Raw genomic sequence first — 13,802 nt, 5'->3', positions numbered from 1 at the left:
TCTCGACCACATGTCTGCAGACGACCGTGCGTCGCGTTCTCGCGAGGAGGTCCCTACCATTCTTCCCGTCCACAACGTACGCATTGAGGTCGATCTGCCGACCCCGACCGCCGAGCATCCGCCTTCGCTTCCTATCAGACATTTGTATGTACTTCACCTCCCTCTCGCAGTGAGATGCTGTTCCGCAAGACTCACTCGAAATCTGAAAGATCCGCTCCGGCGTACCAATCCCCATTACGACATCACCGACGAGCACCCTCGAGATCGAAAGGCGTGAAAGAGACGTTGGATGCGAGGTCACATTATGGCAGTAGTGATGATGATGGAGGCGCCGTACACCGGATCAATCAATATGTCATCAAGCAAGAGATAGGCAGAGGGAGTTTTGGAGCGGTACATCTGGCGGTCGATCAATATGGAGCTGAATTTGTGAGCCCATTCGTCATCTGGAGTTGGAGTCAGCTGTGACGCTGGGGCTATGCTGATACATTGGACTCGTAGGCCGTCAAAGAGTTCTCCAAGTCTCGACTCCGGAAACGAGCGCAGTCTAATTTATTACGAAAGCCCGCACACGCACGGCGACCCGGACAACTGGCCGCAGGAGTCGGCGGATTCAACTCTCCCCTGCATCGGCAATCTTCGAGCGATAAGGCTACCGAAAGCAACAATTCACTGAGCTTGATCAAAGAGGAGATTGCCATCATGAAGAAGCTCGATCATCACAATCTGGTATCCTTGATCGAAGTGCTGGACGATCCTCAGGAGGACTCACTGTACATGGTGCTGGAAATGTGCAAGAAGGGTGTGGTCATGAAAGTCAGCGTCGAGGAGCGAGCTCATCCATACGAGCAGGAAGCATGTCGATGTTGGTTCCGAGACATGATTCTCGGGATCGAGTACCTCCACGCACAGGGCATCATCCACCGCGACATCAAGCCTGACAATTGTCTCATCACGCACGATGATGTCTTGAAGATTGTCGACTTTGGTGTCAGTGAGATGTTCGAGAAGGAATCAGATATGCACACGGCAAAGTCGGCCGGAAGCCCTGCTTTCATGCCGCCGGAGCTGTGTGTTGTCAAACATGGAGCCGTGAGTGGGAAGGCAGCTGACATCTGGAGTATGGGTGTCACGTTGTACTGCTTGCGATACGGACGAATACCTTTCGAGCAGACGAATATGCTGGAGTTGTACGAGAGTATCAAAGCCGACGATGTGGATCTCGAGAACGAGCAGGACAAGCAGTTTGAAGACTTGATGCACAGGTTACTGGAAAAGAATCCCGATAAGCGGATCACAATGGACGAGCTGCGGGTCAGATATCTCATATGCAAGTCAAGACCAAGACTGACCAGTTCCAGGTACATCCGTGGGTCACAAAAGGCGGCACCGATCCGCTACTATCCGCCGAGGAAAATTGCGCAAATCTGGTTGAGCCTCCAACAGAAGCCGAGATGGACGATGCAATCACAGGCAACATGTCGCACTTGATGATTGTCATGAAAGCAGTGAAGCGCTTCAAGAAGCTCGTCCGGCGTAAGCGTCCGGAGATTCTTGAGAGCATATTCGGTCGTGAGTCCCGATTTACACGACCACCGGATTCGGTCCATGCCACTTCCAAGAGTGCAGATGCCCAGGATCGGAAACCGATCGAATCCGCGTTGGCTGTCGAGGGAGTTCACAAGGAGACATATGCGGGCACAGCGGCGCCGGCGCTGGATGGAGCTTCTGCAGAGTCGCCTATGTCAATACCGACGACGCATTCCTCTCCTCACCGCGCCGACGGTTTCGATTCTCCATCCACTCCACGCCCTCAGTCAGACCAACAAACTCCACTCTCGAGCCCCGAGCATCCATCATTAATGCGCGATAAGTCCAATACCTTCCCACTCGACGATCGCGATCGCGCCAAAGGCCAAGCCCACGATCCTCTCGAAGACCGACTTTTCCTCCACATTGGATCAGATCCTGACACCTACCACGAGCCCAACCATGAACACCCCATCATCAGCGAAAGTCCCTCCGGCGTCGACGAAGACATTTACGAGCGAGCATACCAAGAAGAAATGCGTCGCATCCTGGAAGAAAAAGCCTCTGCAGACCTCGTCCTCACCCGACGAGTCGAACACATCGAACGTCTCCGTCGTCATCCTAATGTTCTGGCATCTTCCATCAACCACGCCATCGACTTCGCCGGCACCTCTGCTAGCCGCATGCACGCTCGCGCGAAGAATGGTCATGTGGCCAACTTCGTCCGCGAAGCAAAAGTCAAAGCGAGAGAACGTAGAGCTGAAGAGAGCGGTGGCAATACTCCTTCCTCATCGGAACGTCCCTCACCTGCAGAAGGAGGAGGGAGTGGATTCTCCAGCTTTGTGCGAGAGGCGAGAGATAAGGCAAGGGAACGCAAGGCGGAAGAGAGTAGCAGTTCCACCACCTCCCGACCGCAGAGGAGTCCTTTGCCGGAAGAGGATGCCGTGAGTGGTCTGGACGGCTCATCGACGTCGAGTTCCGGACAGAGTGGTGGCGGTGATCCGCGACGATTTCGTGATATGGCGAGGAGCTCCGCCGGGGATGTGCTGAAAGGTGTGGCGAAGCGATTGGATGATCGAGCGACCAAGTTGCAGGTTAGAGGGAATAGTAGTCCGCAGCTTCCGACTTCGTCCTCGTCGGCGAGTTGAGTTGAGTTGAGTTGCGGGAGATGTCCTTGGAGAGGGTGGACTGTATTACTTACTCACTTTGGATTCAGAATGAATGTGTAGTGTATACGAGGGAATGGTGGGCATTAATTGCGGCGCTGGTCGCTGAGCATGTTGTGCATCTTGAATTTGGATTGGGGGTTTTAGCGTGGTGTTTGGGAAGGCTCTTCTTGGATATTGCATACCTAGTGTGACTGGGAAAATACATTGAATTGGCGTGCCACATCACAATTGTAGACTGCTGCTCACTACTGTCAAGAACAATTTTGGAGAGCATTCATCATTTTCAAAAAAACAGCAACGCTAAATTATCAAATCGCACCACACCTCCTCATCACCACATGTCTCATTCCAACATCATCCCTCCTTCAATTCCTTCCCCTCTCTCTCCCTCTTAACCCTCTGCCTCTCAATCCCCTTCACCTCATCCCAATGCTCCTTCACCCACACCTCCACCCCCGCCTCATCCCTCAACACCACCTCCCTACGACTCCCATCCACCAACCGTCCCAACTGCGACTCTCCAATCCCATGCGGCTCCTCCAACACGCTCATCTTCCCGCAGCACTCGCCCACGCCAACCCACCTCTGCATCGCCCGCAAGATCTCGCCAATCTTCTTCCGATCCGTCGAATTGCTGTATTTGGCGATGATGGGTTTGAGGAAATGGTCGGCTTCTTGGTTGGAGATGGTGTGGATGAGTTTGGTGTGCAGGTCGGTGTAGGCGGATTTGCGGGCGAATGAGGCGACTGCTTCGCGGTGGAGGACGGGGCGGGACGGGATGGAAGAGGGAACAGGCTGTTTGCAGGTCTCGCATGCGACGACTTCTTTTGAGTTGGTGCCGTTTGCGGTTGAAATGTGCTTGAACTTCTTTGGCAGATAGTCGTCGAGGAAGCTGGTGAAGAGGGGACGTTTGAGGGAGCGGGGTTTCGCGCTGGTTTTGGTGGATGGCTGGTCGGAGTGGCCACCCACGGTCGTGGAATCGACGAGACGGGACATGGAGAGCCAGTCGAAGAAGTCTTTGACCGTGGTGAAGCCGTCGTAGTAGCGGCTTGGATCGAGTCCGAGGAAGTCCATGACTTCGACGGGATCGTTGGAGAGGAAGAGCTTGCCCAGAGTGTCTTCGATGTTGAGGTGAGGAGTTGTACGCTCCGCGTCGAGCTCTTTGGCGGCATCGTACTCGGGGAGGCGGAGGAAGAGACCCTTGTCGGTGAGCGAAAAGCCGTGCTGACGAACGATGTGGCCGAGCAGGATGTTCAGATCACCGTAGGAAGAGTAGAAGATGTGCCAGTCGTAGTCGGCAGTGTTGACGATGTGGACGTCAATCTGAGCGTAGACTTTGGTGCTGAGTGGAGCGGGTGGATGGTTCTCTGTGATGGAGGTGTCGGTCTTGTGACGATGCTGGTAGATGACCGGGTCGCGGTCCTCGACGCTTCGGACCATGTCCTGAGGAACCGCGAGGCTGAAGCTCTGGTTCTCGCCGGTGCTGTGCTTGATCAGACCGTGAGCGCCGACGTGGCGGGCCAGTTCCATGGTGTTGACAGGACCATCATGAGCGATGATGATGTCGAGGTCGCCGTAGTCTTTCTTCTCTGGTGCCTCGATGAGAGCGGAGATTTGATGGTCTGGGAGGACTTCCTGAAGGCGCTCGATGCAAGTCGATTTGAGTTGAGCGTAGACTTTGGGAGTCATGCGCGGAGTGTAGAGGGTTGGCGCGCCATCGGCGGAAGCCTTGGTGAAGGTGCTGCCTCCCATTGTGATGGAAAGTGAGTGAGTTCGGAAGTGAGTGGGATGTGAAAGAGTAACAAGGTTATGGTGGCAGTTGTCGATGTGTCGAATGAAGGTTATAAGGTCGCTCCTCTGCTTGCCTTACCAGTTTGCTGGAGAGAAAGCGCGGGCCTGAGTTTGTGGCTTTCTGCTTTGAGGGAACAATCTGGAGTATGCTTGCGGGAAGAAGTCTTGTTCAAGACAAGGCAACTTGACCTGTAAGCTTCGATTTGATTGTGTCGATTATTGCTCGAACATGAGAAGAATGCCTGGCAATCAGCTGCCATTGTTTAGTGCTCGAGGTGCGTTGTGCGAAGCAAGGCAAGCAAGCAAATGAGTCACGGCGTGAGTACCGTCGGGTGGTCGAGAAGAAGGTCGTCTTTGCCGCAGCAGTCCGGGAGCATCGGCGTCTTTCGTGACCGCTGTCTACCTATAGCTACTCGAAATATGTAGCATACATGGTATCATGTCGAGGAAGGAAAGGATGATCTTGCCGAAGTTGATTCAAGCTTCACTTGGATGAGTCAGGGTTTGAGCTAAGGTACAGACACATATCTTCGCCATCTTCGAGGCTTGTACCAAATGCTCGTTCACTCGATCGCACAATACATATGTGATCATCTCAGGTCATCGTGATGGCTGTGAGAACCATTGGGTCCACCATTGGGTCCACTCTGAGAGGGGCATCAATACCTCGCGCTCACCGAATCATCAAAGGTAATGAGAGAAGAAGTTGAGATTCCTCGAGAGCCTCCTAAACACCTCCAAATAATCATCCAGAAACTACTCAAGCATGCGTGACGGTACAATCGTCACAGCCGGGACCGAGCGGTCAGCCCTCTCCTCCGTTCATCGAAGATCTCGAGCCATTCCATTTCAACCCATTCTCGACACCCTCATTCTGCATTTCCATCTCCTGCATTCCCGGATCCCGATACCTTCTGAATTCATATCAGCACAAGACGCTTGGTTGAAAAGACCGCAGACGAGACTCAAAGAGCTCACGTACCTTGCGCGCGTGTCGCGGGCTCAGAAAGTCGGATGATTCCAAGGCCTCAGCACCCTGACATCAAGCCGCGGGTCCGGGAAGTGCAAACAGCTCCGCAGGTGACGCATGACCAGGACAGTCGTGATTGCACGAGTTGTACTCAGCTCTCTCGTTGCAATAGCCGACATAGTAGCCGCCACGTCCCCTGGTGTACGCTCCGCCATTATCGTCGCAGTAGCCGTTGTTCCAGAGGCGGCATGATTGTCGGTTGTTGTCGACACCGCCGCAGGCGCGGTCGTGGCAATAGCCTTTGCAATCATGCCTGTGAATTCCGGTGATCTGGGCGATGCACTGGATGCCGTTGTTGGAGTAAGTGCAGACGCAGTCCGAGTTACAGTTGTTGTCGCCGTAGGCCCCAAGCCAGAGTGATGCGATGATGAAGAGTTGACGGAGCATGTTTGTCGGTGTTTGGCGGTGTGTTCGAGATGAGAGATGGGAGAAAACTTGTTCTCAACAAAGGCAGGTGTGAGTCGATCGAAAGATGGAGGCGAGGGGAAAATCACTGTGCAATCGAGGGAAGTTGCGGCGAATTTGTGGTAGCACTACAGCTGGTTTATATGTTAGAAGCAGCCTGCCATCTTCGGTGTCAGGAGCGCAATCGCGGGAGAGCATAGACAGGGAATCGCGCACAAAGTATTGCGCACATCCGAAGAAGCTTTATTGGAGCGAAAGTGCAGCGTGTGAGCGCATCGGACGGATCACCGCTGGTGAGCGTACTTGCAGGCTCCAGGGTTGATTTCAGGCCTTAGAACTATTGGCCCGCGCCCTTGTAATCAGGCCAACGCCGTTTTCACAAGGATTAAACCGTGATCCGTCCGATGTGCCAACACGCTGTATCCATGGCAATGCTGGCAATGCAAGCCTACATACTTGGTTCGTGGCACCGCCGGATTGTCAAGCTGTAATCACGCCATTGGCGAAATGGACAAAGTGGTGTGCAGTCGCCCAGAGTACAGCTTCCTGCAGAAGTATGAAGAGACGGAGGATGAAGCTTGTGATGCTGCTTGAAAAAAAGCTCGAGTACGAAGAAGCTCAGGAGGTGGCCTGCAGCAGCATAAGCATCTTTCAATAAACCTTCCGGCAGAACCCTGTCGCCATGGCCCATGGAGCTGACCAACACGCCCTTGGACCTGACTGCAACGCCCGCGTGTCGCTATGCCTTCCCACAATCGATTTGTCAGCGAATGGTCTCGATCCCGGAAAACTCGATATCGTGTGAGAACGTCGCTATGTTGCTCTGCCCACTGCACAGGTTGTCTTGTCCGTAGCCCCTTGAACCTGCGAAAAGTCAGCATCATCCTATTTCGATGTTACATCTTGCTGTCACCACCCACCTGCTCCAAACCAATCGCAGTAGACTCTGGCGCCTCCAGCATCGAGGCCTCGACCTGACTCTTCCTTTTCTGGATCGTCGGTGGGTGCTTCTGCCAAACAAGCAGGGATATGACGAGCGATATGGCCGCAATGTAAGTGCAGATCCTCAGTCCCTCGTTAAAAGCCAATGCGAATACTGCTCGCGCCGCTACCTGGCGGGTCAGGTCAACCTGACTGATGAAGCTGGGATTCCGGGATACAGTGCTGATCTGCTCGGTAGATGATATATCTGTCAGGTCAGCAATGTGATTGGCGAACAAGGCGCTGCTGGTCGCGACTCCGAGAGTACCTCCCACGACTCGGGCCTGGGCGAGAAGACCTTGTGCGAGGGCGTGATCTCGACTCTGTGTTGAGGCTGATGACCATGGTTGTACAGCAGAATGTTAATCCGGCGCCAAAGCCAGCGAGAACTTGTGCTCCATACAGCAGATGAGGCACATGCAGGCTGATTGGTGTGACGAAGAATAGGCCGCATCCGACGAGCAGTAGACTGTTTCCCACGATGAGGGTGTGGAAGTTGAAGTTGTTCTTCGTCGATATGAGGCCTCCCACTGCGGCTCCAATGGCAGTGGACACTACTGATGGTAGGAGGTGTAGGCCTGGCCTGGTTGTCAGTAAAGAGACCGGTACTTCAATTTGCTGGTGTACGTAGCAGATTCGACGGCGGAAAGGACGTTGACAATTTGAAAGTAGATAGGAAGCTGTATGACCAAGAGCAGCCCGGTGAAACCAGTCAAGAGCGTGGTTCTGCTTCTCATTAGCCGCGAACGATCGAGACATGCTGACGGGTCATACGTGATCGCAGACAGTAATATACGGTCTGTCAAAATCCGCCATGGCAGGATCTCAGCCGTGTCCTTGAAGTACGTCAGTCGATCGAGAGCAAACGCCCAAGCGAGCAATGCAACGAACAAAATTCCAGAAATGGCTAGCAGTGCGACGATCACGGGTGAGCTCCAGCTGTAGGCTCGACTACCACCCTCCTGACACCCAAATGTCAAGGCGGTGGTGAAGAGGAGCAGAGGTGCAGCGCCAACGAAGTCAACCTGCGACAGTTCCACGTGGATGAGATTTGTTCCGCGAGTCTGCTCGGTATCGGCTGGCCAGATGAAGTAGAGAACCAGCATGGTCGGGACTGCAACCGGAGGGTTCATCCAGGATCCATCTCCTGAGCTTTCATCAGCATTGAGTATCGGGGCAGGACGGAGCAAGACTCTTACCAGTCACCCCTTTCCAGCCGTTCAAGGAGTTTCGCGCGCAAACGCCGAACTCATTCATTCCCATCACGCCTAGCTCCCCTCCGTCACAATAGCATCCATCCAAAAGCAAAAAGATATCGACACAACTCCAGCAAAAAAAGACCCTCACAACTCCCACAAACCGACTTCGGATTTTGGGGGACCCCTGGATGACCAGTTGGATTTTTAATGACCGTATAGAATTACAGCTACTATGCAAGAGTTGTGAAGGTAGCGCACTATCCATCTGCTAAAGCAGATTCTGCTCTTAGCAGTGTTCTTAAAAGAGAGGGTCTTGGTGGCTCTGAAGGTGGCGGAATTTGTGCAAAATATATAGGCTTTAATGTGGCCAGTCGTTTTGGCGCACCGGAACTGTGAGAAGTGATGACTCCTCCCAATGCCGGACCGACGGCACCAGATATGGCCAGAACAATGCCGATGATCGAGCTTGCAAGCGGTAGGAGTCTGACAAAGATCAGTCGAGCGATTCGATACCAAGTACAAGCGATTCCAATGCCTTACCGAACCGGCGACATTTCCGGGAAACAGATGATGGTGATGGAGTACATGATCGAGCCCCCGACACCTTGCAAAGTTCTGCATGCGATGAGCTGATTCATGCTCTGGGCGAAAGCCTGATCCGAACGAGAACGCCGTAAATATGAAGGCTCCGAAGAGGACGACGAGCCTTCGGCCATAGACATCGGCAAGACGGTAAGACAAGACTGCGAAGCCCAAGTAGGTGAGAGTGTAGCCCAGGACGATCCAGAGTGAGGTTTGGAAGTTGTTAAATTCGATGCCTGTCGTAGCTGGTTAGCACGACTGAGTTCAGCTTCTGAATGCTAGTTGTAGAGCATACTGATGGCCACGAGAGCAGTCGCGACGATGGTCTCGTCCATCAAGGAGAGGAGCAAGAGAATCGACAGGCAGAAGAAGATGACCGCCAATCGCCATCCTGCGATCTCTTTAGTTTGGGCTGGCCTCGCATCTTCGGCATGCTGCATGATGGCAGAGGGTTGTGGATCCATCGATGGAGTCTTTGGAAATGTTGGATAGGTATGAAATGTGAAGCCGCCGAGGTCCTGGCGTGATGAAATGTGAGTGTCGCATTGTCTCTGCTCAACATATATGCTCGATACCGAAAGCGGCTGCCTGCTCGATCAATGTCAACATGAATCGCGAGCATGTGGAGGATTTCATCCCACGTTTCTCAGCTTCCTCATGCGGGAGTATCTCTCAATTTGAGTTCGTAGGATTGCTATCTTTGGCGGGACGGCGCCTAGCACAGCCCTAGCACTCCTTTTGACAAGTCTTAGAACGAGAGCCATTGGTAAAGGCGAGGACTTTCCGTTGACCAACGCTTTTATTTCTATTCATTCGTCGATCGAGACTCATACCTCTGAACGATGGCTGCCTTGTTGAGGTGAAGCTGCTGAGACTGAACTGCAACGCTGATTAGGAGCTCAAAGCAGCCGCGTTATGAGAAAGTTCGATGTGTATCTGCGTCCTCGGACTGTTTCTGAGAACTGCGCACTCCTCATGGCACATTTTCTGTGTGAGAGCATCGCTCTAGCGCATGTTATCGCTCTTAGACCGCGATTCAAGGCGCATGATAGAAACATACCACAGCATCTGCTCGAACGATGCAATCGATTCCTGCTTCTTGGATCGTGCATACAATCAGACGAACCGCAGACTCGACTTGAGTAGGCAGCACTTGGGAGTAGCTGTCGATCGCTGGACTGTTTGAGATGTGTGAGAGTCTCCTCACGGTCAACACAAGCTGTTGCATTCATGTAGGATACTGTGAAGTGCTTAGTCAACCCCAGGAGCAGGCGGTCCATCTTTCGGAGCCGCCGCTCCGATCGTCTTAGGATCCTTCTTCTTCGCCGCAAACGGATTGTTCCCGCCCATAAGCATATTGCTCATCATATCAAACATTGGATTACTCTGTGATGGAATCTTGATGGCAAAGTACATCTCTCCAATCTGTGCCAAAGTTTCATCCCAGGCAACCTCCTTCAAGTGCGCGGCGTAGTGGGTCTTCAGTTGTTTGAAAAGGTCGGCGCTACCGCGTTGTATCGCTAATAGTAGAAGTCCGAGGAAGTTTAGGAGAGGAAGAGATGGGTAAATTCTGATGTCGGAGGATGGCGAAGATATGCTCTGTACGCCTAGGCCAGGATGTGCGGAAGAGAGTTTGCTCGTGAAGAGTAGGAGAGCCTTGTTCGCACCGCGAGTGTTCCCGATGAGGAGGTAAGGAAAGACAGCACGGGCGACGTAGTGTGATGCGGTGGAGGGTTCGTCTGAGGAGTACCACTCATATTCCATGTCTGCAAAGACAGAGGCCGAATCGGATGTCCCCAAGGTAAGATGTCGTTCCGCATCGTAAGGCTCGCCTTCCTCCGCGAAGAGTGTTCCAATCACGTGGTGTAGCTCCGGGTCACCTGCTGGGAACTCGCTGCATTTGCTAGACCATCTGCCGAATATTAGCAGGTGTTGACTGGTCATGGTTGTGCTCCCCGGACTCACTCAACGATACTGCCAACAAACTTCTTCTTCGCAGGCTCGTTAGGTGGGAAAGCCTTCAGTAGTCCCAGTATCCGCGCTTTGTTCGCAACATCCGCCTTCAGCTCCCCCTTCTGATAGACTTCCATGAGATATATGCAGAGGTCTGCTCCAGAGCCACCTTGTCCAGCTTTGAGCAACATCGAGGCACCAGAGGAAAGAAGATCCACGGCTGCTGGCCAGTCGCTAGCCTTGACATATCGATTCGCGATCGTCCGGAGTTGTTGATGGGCTTCGTAGAACTCGCCTTCCTCGATTCTAGGTGGACGCGATCAGCTGGAGACCTTGAGAAACGTCAGACGATGAACGCACTTTGTTCTTTGCCGTGCAAGGACTTTCTCGATCTTTGCGGCGGACATGATGACGAGGTGTCGAATAGCAGGACTTGTGGAGTGTAAGTGTAGTGGTGTTCACCTTGACACGACTCCAAGTTTCAAGAAGTCGAGAGCTTCACGGCCCCGCGAGACGTCACTGCTGCACGTGCCTCAGGCTGCATCCCTCTGTCTGGCAACCACGAACTGCTATGAGCTTCTCTCCGAAGTGAATATGTAAAGTGACATCGCTGGAAGCATCTCCACGTGCAAACGACACGACAAGTGAATCAATTACGAAATCCTTGCGAGCGATCAAAATCTTCCATCCTCCACCGTCCGAGCTGCAGCCTGCACAAACATCTCCGGATCTTTACAACATCGCCCGCCACATTCCTCCTACGACTTTGAATCGATCAACTTCACCAACTCACACACCATGGCTGACGTCGACATGACCGATGCTCCACCCAAGGCGGTGGCGACGAGCAAGGCTGGTGCAAAAGGCGGCGAAGCGGATGGCAAGAAGCGATTCGAGGTCAAGAAGGTGGGTCATACAGAACATCCAGAGCTTTGAGTAAGGGAACTGACATAGGTGATAGTGGAACGCCGTCGCGCTCTGGGCATGGGACATCGTTGTGGATAACTGCGCCATTTGCAGAAACCACATCATGGACTTGTGTATCGACTGTCAGGCCAACCAAGCTTCGGCGACCAGCGAGGAGTGCACAGTCGCTTGGGGAATCTGCAATGTAAGAGCTGCCCATGATGGAACTCGATTTCGCTCGCTAACAAGGTCTCCAACAGCACGCCTTCCACTTCCACTGCATCTCGAGATGGCTCAAGACACGCCAGGTCTGCCCGCTGGACAATCGAGACTGGGAGTTCCAGAAGTATGGTCGCTGAGCAGGGTGGAGGAGCTATGAGATTCTACGAGAAGAGGATGATTCATCACGACACGAGACCTGCATGACGATGCCTTGCGCGACGTTCCAAGGCATGAAGTGGTATGCGCAAGTTCGAGGCGGCAAGCGCACCACAAGATGACCATGGACAGACAGCATACAGTAGCGACAGTGTCCAGCAGAGGCGTAGCACAATGGATTGCTGTAGCCCGACTGTCTAGCATTCAAGCTTGCAGCAAATGGAGATATCACGACCAGCATATGTCCCCTTTTCCCAGTCCATGATTCCAAACTCCCAAAACTCCAATTGCTTGACCATGTTCAAGACATTTCCTCAGCTCACTTTCTTCCCATCCACCTGGATGTCGAACGCCTGCAGAGAGCCATTCCCCGATCTTGGTGGCAGCCAAGCCAGAGGGTGCTTGTTGAAGTAAGGCCACGGAGGAACGACGGCGAGGAATGTGAGGACGGTGCCGCCGAGACCAATGTAGATGATTTGGTAGATGTCTTGTTTGATGAATCCGACGAGGAAGGCGAGTGCGCCGACGAAGGACAGCAGTCCGTATGTGAGGTATTCGGCGAGTCGCTGACCTTCAAAGTCCTGATTGAAGCCAGCTGTCAGTTGGAGGGGCAGTTTAATTCGCAATGAGCAAGACATACGATTTCGCCCTCGTAGATTGAGCGGGCTTGCTCGAGGAGTTGATCCATGTTGTGTGTGCGGTCGAGAGAGGTTTGTGGTGGTTGGAATTACCTCTTGGACTTGGTGAAGACGACGGGAGCTACCAAGGTGAGAGCAACCCAAAGATTCAAGATTCAAGATGACACGCGGGAGACCGCTAGCTTCGGGATTCACGTGCCAAGAACGCCGTCTCGATCCTGAGCCACATCTCTCGCATGAATGTACCTGGGCTGGTCGGGTGCACGATCGTCCACGCCTCGTGTACCTGAACGTGCCCCCGGTCGACATGATGACTGCTGAGACGAAGTGTTTCCCCCGAATTCTCGCCCCGAGTCAGATGCCTTGCGACTCATCGGGCTGCAACCATGATGGCCATTTATTTCAAGAATGTTTCATTCCGACCCAGCCAAAGCGTGGGAGCATGGCTTTGTCCCCATTGGGCGGCAGATCTCGAACCTGAATTCACGCACGTGCAAAGCCGGAAAAGCCAGGACAGTTTCTTCTTCCTCGCCTTCTCCCTCTTCCCTTCCTCGACACACAACGACTTCGGTCTACACCATACAACATACACACGATACAGATACACCACTGTCTTGGACACACCACGCCCGCTACCATACACTTCATCACGTCAATGTCCCATTATTGACTAACCGGTTCACCGCATCCCACCCAGCCGAACCTGGCTGACTCGACTGAGGCATTTTCGATTCGCCTCTACTGCAAGCGCATAACCAACACTCACTCCACTCCCAATACCACCAAGTTGGCGGGGACTCGTTTCTTCTACCTCGTCCGCCCTCTCCTTGGACCACTCCGGTTCATTGGAGGCGACATCAAGCAGCCACCATAATTGGACCGAACAATCCACCACGAACTCCGCTGGACACGGCTGAGGATACACACCAACAAGAACCGATGGGTTAACTTGCTCTTTTTGAGAACCGGTTGCGCGCAGTGACCGCACCCGAAGAGTCAAGACGAGACGTTGCCGTGATTAGACGGGACCATACACCGCTCGATATACTTCGTACAGCCGATCCTGGCCAACCAGACAAAGGAACGACGTCATCAACGAAAAGACCGATATCACCGTCGCAATGAATACTCCACACTCTGAGAGGTCTCAGACCAGATACAGCACACCAGAGCCCGACTTGGACGACCATCGCTTTCAGCCCGACAGTCTGCCGCTTGCGAGCCCAGAGATTGTTGCTCA

At 53.2% G+C, this 13,802-nt stretch overlaps 7 protein-coding genes across 7 annotated transcripts; 2 read left to right on the top strand and 5 right to left on the bottom strand.

Annotated features, from left to right (window-relative positions):
• Positions 1–174: 174 nt before the first annotated feature.
• MYCGRDRAFT_74837 (Ca2+/calmodulin-dependent protein kinase) lies at positions 175–2,153 on the top strand (the record flags this gene model as incomplete). Its single annotated transcript, XM_003850307.1, has 3 exons — positions 175–429; positions 502–1,314; positions 1,362–2,153. Coding segments are annotated over 3 exons (1,860 nt in total), but the record flags the coding sequence as incomplete, so codon positions are not given.
• A 900-nt stretch (positions 2,154–3,053) lies between these two features.
• MYCGRDRAFT_110490 (uncharacterized protein) lies at positions 3,054–4,733 on the bottom strand (the record flags this gene model as incomplete). The annotated part of the gene is made up of 1 exon (XM_003850011.1): positions 3,054–4,733. One exon carries the CDS (start codon positions 4,449–4,451, stop codon positions 3,054–3,056), a length of 1,398 nt encoding a protein of 465 aa, XP_003850059.1.
• Positions 4,734–5,532: 799 nt separating this feature from the next.
• Positions 5,533–5,907, bottom strand: MYCGRDRAFT_95211 (uncharacterized protein; the record flags this gene model as incomplete). Its single annotated transcript, XM_003850010.1, has 1 exon — positions 5,533–5,907. One exon carries the CDS (start codon positions 5,905–5,907, stop codon positions 5,533–5,535), a length of 375 nt encoding a protein of 124 aa, XP_003850058.1.
• An 831-nt stretch (positions 5,908–6,738) lies between these two features.
• Positions 6,739–9,127, bottom strand: MYCGRDRAFT_95210 (uncharacterized protein; the record flags this gene model as incomplete). The annotated part of the gene is made up of 6 exons (XM_003850009.1): positions 6,739–6,789; positions 6,846–7,240; positions 7,655–8,053; positions 8,491–8,588; positions 8,710–8,923; positions 8,983–9,127. 6 exons carry the CDS (start codon positions 9,125–9,127, stop codon positions 6,739–6,741), a joined length of 1,302 nt encoding a protein of 433 aa, XP_003850057.1.
• An 811-nt stretch (positions 9,128–9,938) lies between these two features.
• Positions 9,939–11,047, bottom strand: MYCGRDRAFT_74836 (uncharacterized protein; the record flags this gene model as incomplete). Its single annotated transcript, XM_003850008.1, has 3 exons — positions 9,939–10,599; positions 10,653–10,946; positions 11,001–11,047. 3 exons carry the CDS (start codon positions 11,045–11,047, stop codon positions 9,939–9,941), a joined length of 1,002 nt encoding a protein of 333 aa, XP_003850056.1.
• A 391-nt stretch (positions 11,048–11,438) lies between these two features.
• Positions 11,439–11,905, top strand: MYCGRDRAFT_46230 (SCF ubiquitin ligase complex subunit HRT1; the record flags this gene model as incomplete). The annotated part of the gene is made up of 3 exons (XM_003850308.1): positions 11,439–11,546; positions 11,602–11,751; positions 11,807–11,905. The coding sequence occupies 3 exons, from the start codon at positions 11,439–11,441 to the stop codon at positions 11,903–11,905; spliced, it is 357 nt and encodes a 118-aa protein (XP_003850356.1).
• Positions 11,906–12,238: 333 nt separating this feature from the next.
• On the bottom strand, positions 12,239–12,612 carry MYCGRDRAFT_46384 (uncharacterized protein; the record flags this gene model as incomplete). Its single annotated transcript, XM_003850007.1, has 2 exons — positions 12,239–12,505; positions 12,565–12,612. The coding sequence occupies 2 exons, from the start codon at positions 12,610–12,612 to the stop codon at positions 12,239–12,241; spliced, it is 315 nt and encodes a 104-aa protein (XP_003850055.1).
• Between the last annotated feature and the right edge of the window lie 1,190 nt (positions 12,613–13,802).

The sequence above is a fragment of the Zymoseptoria tritici genome, chromosome 8, assembly GCF_000219625.1.
Source record: "Zymoseptoria tritici IPO323 chromosome 8, whole genome shotgun sequence".
Taxonomy (NCBI): domain Eukaryota; kingdom Fungi; phylum Ascomycota; class Dothideomycetes; order Mycosphaerellales; family Mycosphaerellaceae; genus Zymoseptoria; species Zymoseptoria tritici.
This window is presented reverse-complemented; position numbering and strand designations above follow the sequence as displayed.